The sequence below is a fragment of the Melanerpes formicivorus genome, unplaced genomic scaffold (assembly GCF_026170545.1).
Source record: "Melanerpes formicivorus ecotype bairdi unplaced genomic scaffold, bMelFor1.0.p_v2 SCAF_68, whole genome shotgun sequence".
Lineage (NCBI taxonomy): Eukaryota > Metazoa > Chordata > Aves > Piciformes > Picidae > Melanerpes > Melanerpes formicivorus.
In genome coordinates this window covers 3,371,160-3,390,254 of record NW_027142420.1, presented here as the reverse complement: position 1 = coordinate 3,390,254, position 19,095 = coordinate 3,371,160, and the positions used below count along the sequence as shown (strand labels likewise).

General features: G+C 45.7%; 1 protein-coding gene across 1 annotated transcript in view; it reads right to left on the bottom strand.

Moving 5' to 3' along the window:
* The window catches only part of DPH6 (diphthamine biosynthesis 6), a 224,724-nt gene that overhangs the window by 149,425 nt on the left and 56,204 nt on the right, over positions 1 to 19,095 (bottom strand). The window contains exons 6-8 of the mRNA XM_068162922.1: positions 13,774 to 13,835; positions 7,324 to 7,418; positions 2,938 to 3,023 (exon numbers count right to left, since the gene is read on the bottom strand). Of these exons, the coding sequence (XP_068019023.1) occupies positions 2,938 to 3,023; positions 7,324 to 7,418; positions 13,774 to 13,835 (243 nt within the window). The remainder of the gene's footprint in view (positions 1 to 2,937; positions 3,024 to 7,323; positions 7,419 to 13,773; positions 13,836 to 19,095) is intronic.

The window sequence follows — 19,095 nt, the reverse complement described above, 5'->3', positions numbered from 1 at the left end:
AGCCTACATTGAGAGTTAAAAAACCAAAATGTGTATTTCAGTTGAAATAACAAAGCTGATGCCACAATAGTTATTAGAATTGCACATCACTGTGCAGCCTATTAGTGGTGTCTACAAAGTGCTTACACAAGTGGCTACTCTCACACACTGCTTATAAAGGAGTACATTTTGCCCAATTTTCAGTAATCTCTTGAAAGCCTGCAACTAAAATTAGTTCTCCTTCTAAAGCAGCTTTTTCCCTTGCAGTGATTTATTATTGTAGGAGTGCCTTTTAAGTGTTGAATTACTAACTGATACTTACTTACTTTTTCTAGGGCTTGGAAGCATCAAATAGTGAGATGGGAAAAAAAAACCCAGCACCACAGGCATCTCAATCTTGAAGGCATCTCTGTAGCATTATGCAGTTAAAGCATGCAAACACAGCAACAAGTGTGGCCAGCAGGAGCAGAGAGGTCATTCTGCCCCGGTACACTGCTCTGGTTAGGCCACACCTCGAGTCCTGTGTCCAGTTCTGGGCCACTCAGTTTAGGAAGGAGGTTGACTTGCTGGAACAAGTCCAGAGAAGGGCAGCAAAGTTGGTGAGGGGTTTGGAACACAAGCCCTGTGAGGAAAGACTGAGGGAGCTGGGGTTCCTTAGCCTGGAGAAGAGGACACTCAGGGGAGACCTTCTTGCTCTCTACAACAACCTGAAGGGAGGTTGTAGACAGGCAGAGGTTGGTCTCTTCTCCCAGGCAGCCAGCACCAGAACAAGAGGACACAGTCTCAGGCTGCAACAGGGGAGGTTTAGGTTGGATGTTAGGAAGAAGTTCTATACAGAGAGAGTGATTGCCCATTGGAATGGGCTGCCTGGGGAGGTGGTGGAGTCACCATCATTGGAGGTGCTCAGGAGGAGACTTGCTGGGGTGCTTGGTGCCATGGGTTAGTTGTTTGGGTGGGTTGGATTGGTTGATGGGTTGGACTCGATAATCTTGAAGGTCTCTTCCAACCTGGTTTATTATTATTATTATTATTATTAGTTTTGCTCTGAGAGACTGACTTCTTGTCCAGATTCAAACCTCCTCGACAATCTACCTTGTTTTCTTGTGACACAAAATAACCTATAGCCAAGAGAGTCTAATATTTTCCTTATGAGGCAAGCACTGAAGAAAATGGACTATTTTCCTTTCAACTACACGAGACATTAGTTTATATATCAAAATGCAGGGCAAGCCTCTGTAAAGCCTGCCCCTCTGAGAGCCTGACAGCTTTGCCTGCAATGGATTTGAAATAAGATTTACTACAACACTGCTTGAGACTGGGAGGCTTTAACCAAATCTAAAACATCTACATAAGAAGGGGGAAAAGAGCTTCTGAACAGATAAAAGTAAAATCTTGATTCTTATATAAAATGTTATGCATTTTAATATGACTTTTTGCCTGATTTATGTAAAGCTTTGTGTTTTCCATTTTCCCTGGCCTGTCACATTGCAGTGATGTATGGAGCATTCTAGCATCAGGTTTGCCATGAGCAATAAAGCCAGGGCCCCCAAAGAAATATTAATAAATTATTCCTCTTCCCCACCATGGCCCTCTCCCAAATTTTACTTTAGTCAGCCTATTTGGTTTTGCTTCATATAGTCACTTGATATCCTTTTCACAGTCTCCCATGCAAACAGTTAATGCTTTAGTTTTGAAAGAAATCTCAGATTTAATCCCAGGATTAAATACAATTTACTACACCCACGGCAAGAACGAGGCCAACGTGGAAGAAAAGTGTGAAAATATTTTATCTCTTTGGAATAATAAAATTACCAAAGAGAGGAGAAGGGGAAAAGGCATGCTCTGCTGAAAGAAATTCAGGAGATGTAGTCACTCAAGAGATGTAAAATAGCAATACAATAATGTTCTGTAACAATCCCTGCAGCTGGGAGAGCTTCTGTGATTTTCAAAGTGTAGAAAGAAGTAAGAAGATCTATAAAAAAACCAAACCCAAAGATTGCTGCAGCTGTAGAAAGATCACAGAATCACAGAATGGTTTGGGTTGCAAGGCACATCCTTCACTACACCAGGTTGCTCAGAGCCTTGTCCAGCCTCACCTTGAATATAGAATAGAATAAACCAGGTTGGAAGAGACCTTCGAGATCATGGCGTCCAACCCTTCAACCAATCCAACACCACCTAAACAACTAACCCATGGCACCAAGCACCCCAGCAAGTCTCCTCCTGAGCACCTCCAATGATGGTGACTCCACCACCTCCCCAGGCAGCCCATTCCAATGGGCAATCACTCTCTCTGTATAGAACTTCTTCCTAACATCCAGCCTAAACCTCCCCTGACGCAGCCTGAGACTGTGTCCTCTTGTTCTGGTGCTGGCTGACTGGGAGAAGAGACCAACCTCTGCCTGGCTACAACCTCCCTTCAGGTAGTTGTAGAGAGCAATAAGGTCACCCCTGAGTCTCCTCCTTTCCAGGCTGAGCAACCCCAGCTCCCTCAGCCTCTCCTCATAGGGCTGTGTTCCAAACCCCTCACCAACTTTGTTGCCCTTCTCTGGACTCGTTCCAGCAAGTCAACCTCCTTCCTAAACTGAGGGGCCCAGAACTGGACACAGGACTCGAGGTGTGCCTAACCAGAGCAGTGTACAGGGGCAGAATGACCTCCCTGCTATGTACAGGGATGGAGCCTGGGCAACCAGTTGCAGTGTTCCATCACCCTCAGGATAAAGAACTTGCTCCTAACATCCAATCTAAAGCTCCTCTTCTATCATTTCAAACCCCTGCCCCTCGTCCTGTCACTGCGGGTCTTTGTAGCCCCCTTCAGGAAGGCTGCTATTAGGTCTGCCTGGAGCCTTCTCTTCTCCAGGCTGAACAGCTTCACTACATCCTGAGACAAAAGAGACATGAAAACAGAAGGCATGCATACAGCTTTAAAGGAAGATGGTATTTGCAATCTACTTGCCTTATTCTCCAGATGTAACTTTAAAAAGTGAAGGTAGGCCACGGGTGCAAATGCGTCAGCCGAATGCACGACCACCTTGGCTGAATCCCTGAAACACAGAATTCCCAGCATCAAACACCAGGGTATCAGTTTACATACAGACAGTGCTTAGTCAGTACATAACAGAGACTCCAAAGTAGCTCATTGAAAATCTTAAGTTTTCCTGTAAATCAAGAACAAAACCCCAGTTTGCTAAAAAATGGTACTGGTGAACAACACCTTTGCTTCACTGATTTTCAACTTTCCATAGGAAGAAACTGCACTTCTTGTGTGAGCCAGCACAGGCAGGATGCAGCAACACCAAAACCACAGATAAAATGCAAAGAGTAAATTAATTTTCATGACTGCACCAACCAGATGATGTCCCAAGCAGCACCCAGGCAGAGGAACACAACTGGGGATACAAGCACCACAGAGCTCGGTCCGTGCAGGAGGATCACTGAACCTCCTGTTTTCACCTCTGTTTCAGGGAAGAGAAGACTCTAGGGAGACCTAATAGTGGCCTTCAGTGCCTGAAAGAGACCTACAAGCAGGCTGCAGGGGGGCTTTTTACAAGACCTGCAGTGATAGGACAATGGGCAATGGCTTGAAAAGAGAAGAGATTTAGATTGGATGCTAAGAACAAGTTCTGCACCATGAGGGTGGTGAAACACTGCAACAGGCTGCCCAGGGAGGTAGTTGAGGCCTCATGCATGGAGACATTCAAAGTCAGGCTACATCTAATCAACTAAACCATGGCACCAAGTGCCTCATCCAGTCTCTTCCTGAACACCTCCAGTGATGTGACTCCACCACCTCCCTGGGCAGCACATTCCAATGGCCAATCTCTCTTGCTGGGAAGAATTTCTTCCCAACATCCAGCCTAAATCTCCTCTGGTGCAGCTTGAGACTGTGTCCTCTTGTTCTGGTGCTGCTTGCCTGGGAGAAGAGACCAACCCCCACCTGGCTACAACCTCCCTTCAGGAAGCTGTAGACAGCAAGAAGGTCTCCCCTGAGCCTCCTCTTCTCCAGGCTAAGCAACCCCAGCTCCCTCAGCCTCACCTCACAGGGCTGTGCTCCAAACCCCTCCCCAGCTTTGTTGCCCTTCTCTGGACACCTTCCAGCATCTCCACATGTTTCCTAAACTGAGAGGCCCAGAACTGGACACAGGACTCAAGGTGTGGCCTAACCAGTGCTGAGTACAGGGGCAGAATGACCTCCCTGATTCAGTTATCTATAGTTAATGAAAGCATAAATGATATTACATTTCATACTCTAGAGACTAATATGCAAGTCAATCTTTTAATTTGAGCAACAGGAGACTCTTTAACAGTGCATTCTTCTTGAGTAACGCTCTAGGGATTACTTCTTAAGATTCAGAGAATGGTTTGGGCTGGAAGGGACCTTAAAGACCACCTAGTTCCAATCCCCCTGCCATGAGTAGGGACATCCTCTACTAGACCAGATTGTTCAAAGCCTCTTCCAAGCAGGTCTTCAGGGAGGGGCCATCCATGATCATAGAACCATAGAGTCAATAAGGTTGGAAACCTCAGAGATCATCAAGTCCAACCTGTCACCCAACACCTCATGACTAACTAAACCATGGCACCAAGTGCCACGTCCAATCCCTTTTTGAACACCTCCAGGGATGGTGACTCCACCACCTCCCTGGGCAGCAGATTCCAATGGCCAATTACTCTTTCTGTGATCTCCCTGTGCAACCTGTTGTAGAGTCTCACCACCCTCACAGTAAAGAATTTCTTTCTAGTCTCCAGTCTAAATCTCCCCTCCTCAAGATCAATCCATTGCCTCTCACTCTATCACTACAACCTCTTGTAAAAAGTCCCTTCCCAGCTTTCTCACAGGCCCCCTTCATGTACTGGAAGGCTGCTCTAAGGTCTCCTCAGAGCCTTTCCTTCTCCAGTCTCAACAGCCCCAACAATGCTTCACGCTGAGCACTGCCTGATTTGACCATCTTGCAGCTGATGCTGAAGAGTACTAGACACAACTTTTTAATGCCAAATGTGCTGGTAACAATGATAAACTTCCTGTGCGCTGATTCAAATGAGTTCATTTTCATTTTCATTTGCACAGACACAATCTGTCACACTGATTCACAAGAGCCACTATCTGTTATATCCATCTGCATGGTTTTCCTGACTGAAGAAAAAGGTAGCTCTAGGAAACAACCATCAGAAACTGAAAGAAAAGATAAGAGAAACTGAGATGCAGCCCATGAAAATCTGGGAATTGTTATAATTAAGGCTTCTGACAGGACACACAGGTTATTTGCTTGCAGCCACAGTGCCCTTGATACCTTCCCAGTAGTCAATGGGATGAGATGAGATAGATTTCCAGCAACACCACATAAAAGCCATGCAAATTGGAAACAGTTGAAGTCTTGGCCAGATTCCATTGACTTAATGAATGTGTAAAATTAACAGAAATATCTGTTCTATAAAATGGGGCCTGTGATGTAAAATAAGAGAACCAGCACCACTACACTGCACTACAAAGGTAAATGTCTTTTGCCACAGGAAGCTCCACTTCCCTATCAGAAAACTTTGAAAGTCTTTTCATAAATAAACCTTTAGCTGAATTCTTGAGATGCTAGAAGGATTCTTTACAATTGGAATACCACTTATGCCTTTAAGATATCTTCAAGCTAATGCCTTAAGATTAAAATTATTCATAGAATCATAGAATGTTTTCAGTTGGAAAAGACCTTCAAGATCATTGAGTCCCACTGTCCAAAGGATCACAGGATGTGAGGGGTTGGAAGAGATCCAAAGAGATGATTGAGTCCAACCCCCCCTGCCAGAGCAGGACCACAGAATCTAGCACAGGTCACACAGGAATGCATCCAGATGAGTCTTGAAAGTATCCATGGAAGGAGACTCCACAACTTCTCTGGGCAGCCTGTCCCAGTGCTGTAACCCTCACAGTGAAGAAGTTCCTCCTTATGTTCAGGTGGAACCTCCTGTGCTGGAGTTTATATCAATTACCCCTTGTCCTAGCCAGGGTACAACTGAGCAGAGCCTGTCCCCTCCCTCTTGACACCTACCCCTCAGGTAATTCTAAACATTTATTAAATCCCCTCTTAGTCTTCTCTTTTCCAGACTTTTTTAGTCCTAACCTGAGTCTCACCAAGACATTATTACCTGTACTGCACTGGTTAGGCCACACCTCGAGTATTGTGCCCAGTTCTGGGCCCCTCAGTTTAGGAAGGAGGTTGGCTTGCTGGAACGTGTCCAGAGAAGGGCAACAAAGTTGGTGAGGGGTTTGGAATACAAGCCCTATGAGGAGAGGCTGAGGGAGCTGGGGTTGCTTAGCCTGGAGAAGAGGAGGCTCAGGGGTGACCTTCTTGCTGTCTACAACTACCTGAAAGGGGGTTATAGACAGGCAGAGGTTGGTCTCTTCTCCCAGGCAGCCAGCACCAGAACAAGAGGACACAGTCTCAAGCTGCAACAGGGGAGGTTTAGGCTGGAGGTCAGGAGGAAGTTTTACACAGAGAGAGTGATTGCCCATTGGAATTGGCTGCCTGGGGAGGTGGTGGAATTGCCATCACTGGAGGTGCTCAGGAGGAGACTTGACAGGGTGCTTGGTTGCATAGGTTAGTTGATTAGGTGGTGTTGGATGATAGGTTGGACACGATGATCTTGAAGGTCTCTTCCAACCTGGTTTATTCTATTCTATCCTAAGAGTGAACCAATCTGTTTACCTGGCTAAGAAAAGGAACAGCAGTCAAAACACATCATTCAAAGCAAGCAGGCTTAACTATTTAACAGGCAAATAAGAAACTTCTACCAAGGCACAAATGTTTCCCATCTCCCACGATGGAGATTGTAGCAATTGATGCCAAAGGAATAAGCTACCAGTGCAAATGACCTGGATTCATGCAAAGTTTGTATTTAAAACATCCTCTACTAATTGAAGAGAACTGTTTCTCACTATCATTTGAGGCTTCTAAACTTAAAACAGACACACACACACACAGAGTTAATGGAACCCACAGGCTACTGATGTGGCAGTTTATCAAATGTAGCTGTAATGAAAGATAAATATTACAGGCACTTCGCACTTCATGAAAGGATAAAAGTGTCAGTGTGTAGGTACCAGTTTTACTGCAGGCTATAATCAGCAAGTAAACCAAAGTGCACATGTCTGAAAAGTTTATGGCCCTCTATGAAGGCCTCGTCTTGTCATCTCTTGATTTAGGCTTTCAGAGGACTCGGCCAGTGTTAAACAAAGTGAGTGTTTGTGAACTTTGAGGAGGTGTTTTCCCCCTGCCCACAAAAGTTGCCTCAAGCTAAAATGTGAGCATGCTCCCATTGCCCTGATATGAGGAAATAGAAGAAACTGTTCCTTACACAACTATTTTCTTCTTAAACAGAGGGCAGTCCAGAGTGAATGTTTCGTACTCTCCACCTTCTCCACAAGCATGGACTCCGTATTGCTCGGACAGCTAACACAAAAGGGAAATTAAAAGAGGTAAGTATGATGGTAAAGCAGTGCACTAAATGTTTTGCTGAAAATTCCTGTGAGCACTTCCCAGAGACTATCTAGTCACAAGGCTGAAAAACCCCCAAAGATCACACTGCTGGATTTATCTGTAAGCATACTACAATGATTGGGGTGTAGTAAAAAAAGTGTGCCAACAGATCCAGGGAGGTTCTCCTCCCCCTCTGCTCTGCCCTGCTGAGAACTCATCTTCAGTATTGCCCTCAGTTTTGGGCTCCCCAGTTCAAGAGGGACAGGGATCTGCTGGAGAGGGTCCAGCAGAGGGCTAAGAGGATGATTAGGGGACTGGAGCAGTGCCTGGGGAGGAGAGGCTGAGGGACCTGGGGTTTTTCAGTCTGGAGAAGAGAAGACTGAGAGGGGATTTAATGAATGTTTCTAACTATCTGAGGGCTGGGGGTCAGGAGGGAGGGGACAGGCTCTGCTCACTTGCTCCCTGGGATAGGACAAGGAGCAATGGATGTAAGCTGCAGCACAGGAGGTTCCACCTCAACACAAAGGGGAACTTCTTCACTGTGAGGGTCACAGAGCACTGGGACAGGCTGCCCAGAGAGATTGTGGAGTCTCCTACTCTGGAGACATTCAAGGGCTGTCTGGATGTGTTCCTGTGTGACCTGAGCTAGATTGTATGGTCCTGCTCTGGCAGGGATTTGTCTCAATGATCTCTTTAGGTCCCTTCCAGCCCCTGAGATCCTGTGATCTAAAAATTACCAGTTTGTGATATTTTAAATAGAACTGGCACTGTAACAGTCAGAAAAATTAACTGATTCCTAGTCCTTCCTCAGTGTTCAGACTCCAGTATTTGTCTCTCTTTCTTCAGCAGAGGTAGTTCACTTCTGTGAGAAACTTGCACAGCAAATCAACACACAAAGCAGCACTTCACACAGAAGTAGGCAAGACACACAGTTTCTGGCAACAGATTCGACAACTGCACACTGCATTGTGGTAAAGATCCATTCTCTCAAAAAGCCTCTAATAACTAGAATCAAGGAGAATTTCCTAACACAAAAGCAAAATGCTAAAGCAACATAGAAAAAGGGGGCCTACAGGAAGGCTGGGGAAGGACTTCTCAGGATCTCAGGTAGTGATAGGACTAGGGGGAATGGAATGAAGCTGGAGGTGGGGAGATTCAGGCTGGAGGTGAGGAGGAGGTTCTTCACCATGAGAGTGGTGAAACCCTGGAATGGGTTGTCCAGGGAGGTGGTCGAGGCCCCGTCCCTGGAAGTGTTTAAGCCCAGGCTGGATGAGGCTCTGGCCAGCCTGATCTAGTGTGGGGTGTCCCTGCCCATGGCAGGGGGGTTGGAACTAGATGATCCTTGTGGTCCCTTCCAACCCTGAATGAGACTATGATACTATGAAAGAGAGATTGGCCATTGGAATGTGCTGCCCAGGGAGGTGGTGGAGTCACCATCCCTGGAGGTGTTTAGGAAAAGCCTGGATGAGGCACTTAGTGCCATGGTTTAGTTGATTAGATAGGGGTGGGTGAACGGTTGGACTTGATGATCTTGGAGGTCTCTTCCAACCTGGCTGATTCTGTGATTCTATGATTGTGTGCAAGAGGTCACAACATGCTGTTTTCTTTATAAATTGTATTGAATATGCTTTCTAAACCAGTGTGGACATTTATGAATACTCCTGAAGGTCTGCCTATCCCACTAAAACACAGAGCTCCATAAACCAATACATTCAAAACTATCTTAAAGATTCCCTTCTTCCTAAATGAGCAGCTGTGGAGCAAGAGCCAAAGTTTGGCTGGCTTGAGGAGGGCACAACTACTGAACAGTTCACTGCAATTCTGTATTAAAGTACTGTAATGGGAGGTAGTAATCAAGGACATTTACTCTGCCTGAACATGAGGACAACCTCCCTTTTTCTGCAGGAGAAATTCATCTTGCCATCAGCAGACTGCATCACTTTCTAGAGCACTAGCAGCTTCAAGCCAAGTCCTGTCCAGTTTTTTTCTTCACATTAAGCAACCATTAACAGACTGCTTTGAATAGTTCATGAGAAGCAGAACTGCAGTCCTCAACTTCATTGCCAACATCAATGTTACTACTGGGAATATTTATTTAACCCTCCCTTATGGTTTTCCTTAGAGGAAAAGATGCCCACCCATGATGCCTCTGCAGTTCTCCACAACATGGAAGAGATGGCTAGAAAAGATCTGCCTAGGGGGATAGCAAATCATTTCAAATCTATTGTCCGTTTTTAGGCAAGCAGGAATCTGAGTTATTTATGCTCATTACAGGTTCAGGTTTTTTATGTGGTTACTAGAAAATTTGTGTAGCAAGTCTGTTTGATCGATTCTACGGATACTGTCTTTTTATTGATGAAGCTGGATGCATAGTTTGCATTACTTTACAGTTCTCCTTCAAAGCCTTTTTTCATAGAATCATAGAATTGTTATGGTTTGAAGGGACCTCAAGGATCAGCCAGTTCCAAGCCCACTGCCATGGGCACAGACACCTCACGCTACAGCAGGTTGCTCACAGCCACATCCAGCCTGGCCTTTGAAACCTCCAGGGATGAGGCTTCAACCACCTCCCTGGGCAACCTGTTCCACTCTCTCACCACCCTCCTGGGGAAGAATTTCTTCCTGACATCTAATCTGAATCTACCCACTTCCAGTTTTGCTCCATTCCCCCCAGCCCTATCACTCCCTGACACCCTAAAAAGTCCCTCCCCAGCTTTCTTGTAGCCCCTTTAAGATATTGGAGGGCCACAATAAGGTCTTTTCGGAGCCTTCTCTTCTCCAGACTGAACAGCCTTAACTCTCTCAGTCTGTCCTCATAGGAGAGCAGCTCCAGCCCTCTGCTCATCCTCATGGCCCTTCTCTGGACATGTTCCAGTACCTCCAGATCCTTCCTCTAATAGGGGCTCCAGAACTGGACACAGTATTCCAGGTGGGGCTTTACCAGAGTGGAGTAGAGGGGGAGAATCACCTCCCTCATCCTGCTGCCTATGCTTCTCCTGATGCAGCCCAGGATCTGATTGGCTTTCTGGGCTGCTTTTTATTTTAAAACTTCAAAAACTGTTTAGAGCTTGAGCCATCACCTTAGCAAGAAATAAATAAAAAGAATAAAAGGTTTCAGTGTGAAAGAAAATGAATGACCTGGACCTGGGATGTTTTCATAGAACTGAAGGCTACATCTTAGAGGACACAGTCTCAAGCTGCACCAGGGGAGGTTTAGGCTGGATGTTAGGAAGAAATTCTTCATAGAAAGAGAGATTGGCCATTGGAATGTGCTGCCCAGGGAGGTGGTGGAGTCACCATCCCTGGAGGTGTTTAGGAAGAGGCTGGATGGGGTGCTTGATGCCATGGTTTAGTTGATTAGATGGTGTTGGGTGAGAGGTTGGACTCGATGATCTCAAAGGTCTTTTCCAACCTGGTTAATCTATTCTATTCTATTCTATTCTATTCTATTCTATTCTATTCTATTCTATTCTATTCTATTCCATTCCATTCCATTCCATTCCATTCCACTCTACTCTACTCTACTCTACTCTACTCTACTCTACTCTACTCTACTCTACTCTACTCTATTCTATTCTACCAAAAGCCTGAATCCTCTTCAGCTTTTATGTTAGATAAAAGTAGAAATGGTCTGAGAGAGCAATACTTTGGTAATGCTGTATGTGACTGTGTAGTTGCCTGGTGGTATAAAATCTAACTCTTGGAACATATATTAAATCATTTTTCAGTGTCTTGGTACGAGAAGCATTTTTTTCTTTTTCCTTTCACATAGGAGCAGAATCCAACCTTTAATCAAGTGCTCATTAAAAAATTACACTCCTGACAAATAAGAGAGCTCCATCTGTCAGCAATGGCAACAAGGTTTCCATAGGACAAGTACATCAAGAATAATTAATGCTGATGCAACAAGAGTGGACAACCCACAAAACAGGAAGTCAAAACCTTTTTATTCTTCCTCTCATAGTATCCACTGAAAAAAAAAACCAAAACAAACCAAACACAAAACCAAATCAACTACAAAAGTGAAACAAACAAAAACTCTCAAAAAAAGACAAGAGAAAAATCAGAAGAGCTCTTTCTAACTGAATCCTTTCCACAGTAATTACAAGGAGTGATTGTTTCCCTTCTAAAACTGGTAGCTCTGATTGCAAACATCAATGCCCAGAATATTGGCAATTTTATAGGATGATTTGGGTTGGCATCACAGTATCACTACAGCATCACAGTCTGACTAAGGTTGGAAGAGACCTCGATGATCATCGAGTCCAACCTGTCACCACAGACCTCATGACCAGACCATGGCACCAAGTGCCACATCCAATCCCCTCTTGAACACCTCCAGGGATGGTCACTCCACCACCTCCCTGGGCAGCACATTCCAATGACGAATGACTCTCTCAGTGAAGAACTTTCTCCTCACCTCGAGCCTAAACCTCCCCTGGCACAGCCTGAGACTGTGTCCCCTTGTTCTGGTGCTGCTTGCCTGGGAGAAGAGACCAACCCCTTCCTGGCAACAACCACCTTTCAGGCAGTTGTAGAGGGCAATGAGGTCACCCCTGAGCCTCCTCTTCTCCAGGCTAAACAATCCCAGCTCCCTCAGCCTCTCCTCATAGGGCTGTGCTCAAGGCCTCTCCCCAGCCTTGTTGCCCTTCTCTGGACACGTTCAAGTGTTTCGATGTCCTTCTTAGACTGAGGGGCCCAGAACTGGACACAGGACTCAAGGTGTGGCCTAACCAATGCAGAGACCTTAAAAATCTATTTCCAACCCATCTGCCCAGGACAGGAATACTTTCCACTAGACTAGCTTGCTCAAAGCCCCATCAGTCTAGCCCAAAACAGTTCCAGAGAGGGGGTATGCATGGCTTCACTGGGCAACTTGTTTCAGTGCCTCACCACCCCCACAGTGAAGGGCTTCACATCTAATCTAAATCCACCCTCTTTCAATTGGCTTTGTCACAGACCACATGTATAAATATACTTTGAGAGCTGTAACAATCAAATTATATTTTGCTTGATGTTTGATGCTTCTACCAGAACAAGAGGACACAGTACCAAGCTGCACCCGGGCGGCCAGCACCAGAACAGGAGGACACAGTCTCAAGCTGCGCCAGGGTAGGCTTAGGCTGGATGTGAGGAAGAAGTTCTTCATAGAAAGAGAACTTGGCCATTGCAATGTGCTGCCCAGGGAGGTGGTGGAGTCACCATCCCTGGAGGTGTTCAGGAAGAGCCTGGATGAGGCTCTTGGTGCCATGGTTTAGTTGATTAGATGGTGTTGGGAGATAGGTTGGACTTGATGATCTCAAAGGTCTTTTCCAACCTGGTTAGTTCTATTCTATTCTATCTCAAACTCAAAGAAGAAACATGTGCAAAATCTGTTCTTTTTAACTTTTTTTTCCCTCCTAGTTAAATAGCCTTTAAAAAATCAGTCTAATGGCTCTGCCTGTAGGCACTTCCCTGCTCTGATGACAGTGTAACCTGTTGCATAGAATTAAGAACATCCTTTGGAATAAAGCTCTGATTCCATTTTTGAAAGGTCAGGCTGTGTAAAAAATGGTAGCAAATGTTCAGATGGACGTATCTGTGGGTAAGCCTGTCTCTGCTATGAGGACAAGTTGAGGGAGCTGGGGTTGCTCAGCTTGGAGAAGAGAGGGCTCCAGGGAGACTAAATAGAAGCCTGCCAGTACCCGAAGGGGGCTACAAGAAGGCTGAAGAGGGACTCTTTATAAAGGCCTGCAGAGATAGGATGAGGGGCAGTGGTGTGAAATGACAGAAGAGCAGATTTAGATTGGATGTGAGGAACAAGTTCTGCACCATGAGGGTGCTGGAACAGGTTGTCCAGGGAGGTAGTTGAGGCCCCATCCCTGGAGATACTCAGGTTCAGGCTTGACAAGGCTCTCAGCAACCTGATCTAGTGGAGGATGTCCTTGCTCACTGCAGAGGGAGTTGGACCTGATGACCTTTGGAGGTCCATTCCAACCCAACCCACTCGTTGCTGTGAGAGTCTAAGCTGCATACAGTTATTCAGCTTTATCCTATTGAAATACAATTTAGAGTTCTATTAAAGCTGAGGTTTGCTGCCTTTAGTTTGTTTGAAAGATGCTGGCAGCATTTGTGCACTACCTCCAGAAAGGATGCTTTTTATACTGAAAGTACACATCAGAGACTTACATTCCATCTACAGAGACAAGCCTTGAGTTAGCACCTAAAGCCTAAAACTAACTGAGTAATTATGGATTAAGTTAATTTTGCTGAATTTCTGCCTGTGCTGCATTTTACCTGCAACTTTACCTGTATCAGTAATACTCACCTTCAAATAAGTAATACTCACCTTCAAAAGGTAAGGTTCCACTTCATCCAGAGTTTTTCCTAGGTGCTTGTCTGGATCTAAACCTGAAAAAAATAAAATAAAATACTGTCAGAACATCAAGAAAGGCTTCATTTATTTTTTCTTTTCCATTACAGAAGCAGGTCCAGAGGAGGGCCACAAAAATCATCAGGGGGTGTGAGCACCTCTGCTATAGGGACAGACTGAGGGAGCTGGGGGTGCTCAGTCTGGAGAGGAGAAGGCTCCAGGGAGACTTTAGAGCAGCCTGCCAGTACCTGAAGGGGGCTACATGAAGGCTGCAGAGGGACTGTTTGCAAAGGCCTACAGTGATAGGATGAGGGTCAATGGTCTGAAATGAGAGGAGAGTTAGATATCCAATAGCATATCTAATAAGAAGTTCTTTACCATGATTGTGGTGGAACTCTGGCACAGGTTGCCCATTCAAAGTGAGGCTCAGCAGTGCTCTGAGTAACCTGATCTAGTGCAGAACGTCCCTGCTCACTGCAGAGGCATTGGACTAGACATCCTTTGGACGTCCTTTCCAACCCAAATCATTCTATGATTCTATGTCTCCCTCAGAAATGAGTCCTACTGTACCTAAAATTATTTGTACCCCACAGAAAACACAGCTGGTTAGAATTTTAGTATCATAGTATCAGTTAGGGCTGGAAGGGACCACAAGGATCATCTAGTTCCAACCCCCCTGCCATGGGCAGGGACACCCCACACTAGATCAGCCTGGCCAGAGCCTCAGCCAGCCTGGGCTTAAACACCCCCAGGGACGGGGCCCCAACCACCTCCCTGGACAACCCATTCCAGGGCTTCACCACTCTCATGGGGAAGAACTTCTTCCTCACATCCAGTCTGAATCTCCCCAGTCTGAATCTCTTCTTCCATCAGGGTACCTGATTTCATAGAATCACAGAATTGTCAGGGTTGGAAAGGATCTCAAGGATCATCCAGTTCCAACCCCTCTGCCATGGCCAGGGACACCTCACACTACAGCAGGTTGCTCACAGCCACATCCAGCCTGGCCTTAAAAAACCTCCAGGGATGAGGTTTCCACCACCTCCCTGGGCACCCTGTGCCAGCCTCTCACCACCCTCATGGGGAAGAGCTTCTTCCATTTCCTTTTTTGTGGGAAATTAGGCTGATGAGTTTCTCACTGTTCATGTACTGCCAAAGCTGTTGTTTACCTTTCCTTGGAATTTCACTGATCAGTGAAATAAACAGAAGTACTACACAGCAATTACCTCCGAGTCTCAAGTTCCCTCCTAGACACTTATTACAGTAAAATAAGAGGTAATTTCTTGTTCCTGCAGATTACTGGAAGGATCACAAACTGTTTTCCATAACAAAAACCTTTTTATAAAATCACATTCTGTGTGTGCTACCCACAGCAGAAAAAAATAAAGGTAAGAATTAAACCAAATGGAGATAGAAATTCGGAGTTACAGAATCTCTTGAGTGCTGAACCTGTTGTCTCACCACAAAATATCCTCTGTAATATCTACAGTTTGATTTATTTTCCTTGGTAAAACAAAACATAACAAAACAAACAAACAAACAAACAAAAAGGACTTGATGATCTTTGAGGTCTTTTCCAACCTTATTGATTCTATGATTCTTAGTATTTGCTAATTCCTACAGAGTAGTGTAGAGTAGAGTAGAGTAGAGTAGAGTAGAGTAGAGTAGAGTAGAGTAGAGTAGAGTAGAGTAGATTAGAGTAGAGTAGAATAGAATAGAATAGAATAGAATAGAATAGAATAGAATAGAATAGAATAGAATAGAATAGAATAGAATAGAATAAACCAGGTTGGAAGAGACCTTTGAGATCATTGTATCCATGCTATCACCCAACACCATCTGATCAACTCAACCATGGCACCAAATGCCTCATCCAGTCTCTTCCTAAACACCTCCAGTGATGGTGACTCCACCACCTCCCTGGGCAGCACATTCCAATGGCCAATCTCTCTTGCTGGGAAGAACTTCTTCCTAACATCCAGCCTAAACCTCCCCAGGCACAGCTTGAGACTGTGTCCCCTTGTTCTGGTGCTGGTTCCATGGGAGAAAAGACCAACCCCCTCCTGGCTACAACCTCCCTTCAGATAGCTGTAGAGAGCAATAAGATCTGCCCTGAGCCTCCTCTTCTCCAGGCTAAGCAACCCCAGCTCCCTGTGTTCCTGCTTCAGTGTTTTGACTTTCTGAGTTTTGCCATCTTAAATGGTCACCTCTCAGGAATACACCAAATAATTGGCAGAAATAGTACTAGGATAAAAAATACTCAGGAGAAACTGTTTCAAGAGATTTAATTTAGAATAGAATAAACCAAATTGGAAGAGACCTTCAAGATCATTGCGTCCAACCTATCATCCAACACCACCTGATTAACTAAACTAAACTAAACCAACTTGGTCAACTAAACCAAGCACCCTATCAAGTCTCCTCTTGAACACCTCCAATGTTGGTGACTCCACCACCTCCCCAGGCAGCCCATTCCAATGGGCAATCACTCTCTCTGTGAAGAACTTTTTCCTAACCTCCAGCCTAAACCTCCCCTGGTGCAGCTTGAGACTGTGGCCTCTTGTTCTGGTGCTGGTTGATGGTAACTTCTTCAGCCAAACAAATATCGTAGCTGGACATGAGAGTAATTGAGGGGATGGACCCTGTCCAGAGAAGGGCAATGAGGCTGGAGAAGGGCCTGGAGCATCTGAGGGAGCTGGGGATGTTCAGTCTGGAGAAGAGGAGGCTGAGGGGAGACCTCATTGCTCTCCCTGAAGGCGTGTTGGACTGAGGAGGGGGCAGTCTCTGCTCCTTGGTGGCAAGAGACAGGACCAGATGAAATGGTTTCAAGCTGTACCACGGGAGGTTTAGGCTGGGTCTTAGGAAATATTTCTTCACTCTAAGAGTTCTCAAACGCTGGAATGTGCTGCCCAGGGCAGTGCTGGAGTCATCATCCCTGGGGGTGTTCAAGCAGCCTGTGGACCTGGCGCTTAGGGACATGGTTTAGTGCTGACCCTTCAGTGTTGGGTCGAGGGTTGGACTGGATGATCTTTCATATCTCTACCAACTGGGTGTTCTCTGTGATTCTGTGAAAAGGCCTTAACTTGTGAAGTAAATATGAAAAAAAAAAAAACACCAAAAAGAATATGGTGTTTGAAAGTGAAGGCACCCTGGGAAGTTGTCAGTGATCACATTTTTTACTACTCTTAATTGCAGTTTGGAGGGTTTTTTTTTTTGTACTGAATGCAATCCTTGTCTATTTTTTCCTACTCTCCTGCTTTATACAATAATGGGTATCATTAAAGAGCTGTCAGCAGAATTACTCCATTTAGAAGCAATTTCTGAAGTAGGTACCTTGCAAAGCACTTTAGTTCATTGATGATGAAAGCTGTTATATAAATGTGTGGAGCACTATTTATATAAAGCCGTGGCTGAGTTCAAATAGCTGAGATGCTCTTTAATTTTTGCAGTCAGGGTCTTGCTTTATTCAAATTCCTGGGAAACTAAAACAAGTTGTGGCAGTTTTAGGCTATGAATGAGATCTCAAAACATTAATACAGGTTTTTAAATATTTCATTAAAGCATATTAAAAATTCCATATCTAGGGGAACACTTTAAAATCTGCTCAATAATTCAAGTGGAAGAGGGCTGAGGGGTTTTTAGCTCCCTCTTCTTTTTTTTGGCTTGGTATTGGTTTACTGCTCTTTAGTAACAGACTAGAAATGTGTGTTAGGAGACACAAGCTAATGATAATTTATGCTTGTGGAAATCATTCTGAAATATCTTTGTTGCACTTCAAGAGTTCCAGTGATGTCTTCCACCTGATACCAGCTTAGCATTATGTCCTCGATGCTAAGAGGCAAGGCAGTAGGCTAAAGAAGTGTTTTCTCTTGGCCGCACCCAAAGAGTGGCTGTCCATGGCTCCATGTCCCAGTGGAGGCCAGGGACAAGCAGAGTCCCTTAGGGACCAGTCCTGGGACCTGTCTTGTTCAACATCTTTGTGGGTGCCATGGACAGTGGCATTGAGTGCACCCTCAGCAAGTTTGCTGATGACACCAAGCTGTGTGGTGCAGCAGACAGGCTGGAGGGAAGGGAGGCCATCCAGAGGGACCTTGACAGACTGGAGAGGTGGGCACAAGCCAACCTCATTAAGTTCAACAAGAGCAAGTGCAGGGTCCTGCATGTGGGTCGAGGCAATCCCAGGCACAAATCCAGGCTGGGCAGGGACTGGCTGGAAAGCAGCCCTGAGGAGAGAGACTTGGGGTTGCTGGTGGACAAAAAGCTCAACAGGAGCTCTCAATGTGCACTTGCAGCCCGCAAAGCCAATCAGATCCTGGGCTGCAGCAGGAGAAGTGTGGCCAGCAGGGCAAGGGAGGTGATTCTCCCCCTCTGCTCAGCTCTGGGGAGACCCCACCTGGAGTACTGCCTCCAGTTCTGGAGCCGCTATTCCAAGAGGGATGTGGAGGTGCTGGAAGGTGTCCAGAGAAGGGCCACGAGGATGATCAGAGGGCTGGAGCACCTCTCCTGTGAGGACAGACTGAAGGAGTTGGGGCTGTTCAGTCTGCAGAAGAGAAGGCTCCGAGGTGACCTAATTGTGGCCTTCCAGTATCTGAAGGGGGCTACAGGAAGGCTGGGGAGGGACTGCTCAGGATCTCAGGTAGTGATAGGACTAGGGGGAATGGAATGAAGCTGGAGGTGGGGAGATTCAGGCTGGAGGGGAGGAGGAAGTTCTTCCCCATGAGAGTGGTGAAGCCCTGGAATGGGTTGTCCAGGGAGGTGGTTGAGGCCCTGTCCCTGGAAGTGTTTAAGCCCAGGCTGGATGAGACTCTGGCCAGGCTGATCTAGTGTGGGGTGTCCCTGCCCCTGGCAGGATGTCTGTTTTTCGCTGGAGGTGTTCAGGAGGAGACTTGACAGGGTGCTCGGTTGCACAGTTTAGTTGGTTGATTGGTGTTGGATGATAGGTTGGACACGATGATCTTGAAGGTCTCTTCCAACCTGGTCTATTCTATTCTATTCTATTCTATTCTATTCTATTCTATTCTATTCTATTCTATTCTATTCTATTCTATTCTACTCTACTCTACTCTACTCTACTCTACTCTACTCTACTCTACTCTATTGGATTCCTATTACTGCTTTCCCAACTGTGTTTGGATATTAGGAAGAAGTTGTACCCCATGAAGATGGTGAGACACTGGAACATGTTGCCCAGGGAGGTGGTGCAAGACCAATCCCTGGAATTTTTTAAGGCCAGGCTGGATGTGGCTCTGGGCAACCTGATCCAGTGTGAGGGGTCCCTGCCCATGGCAGGGGGGTTGG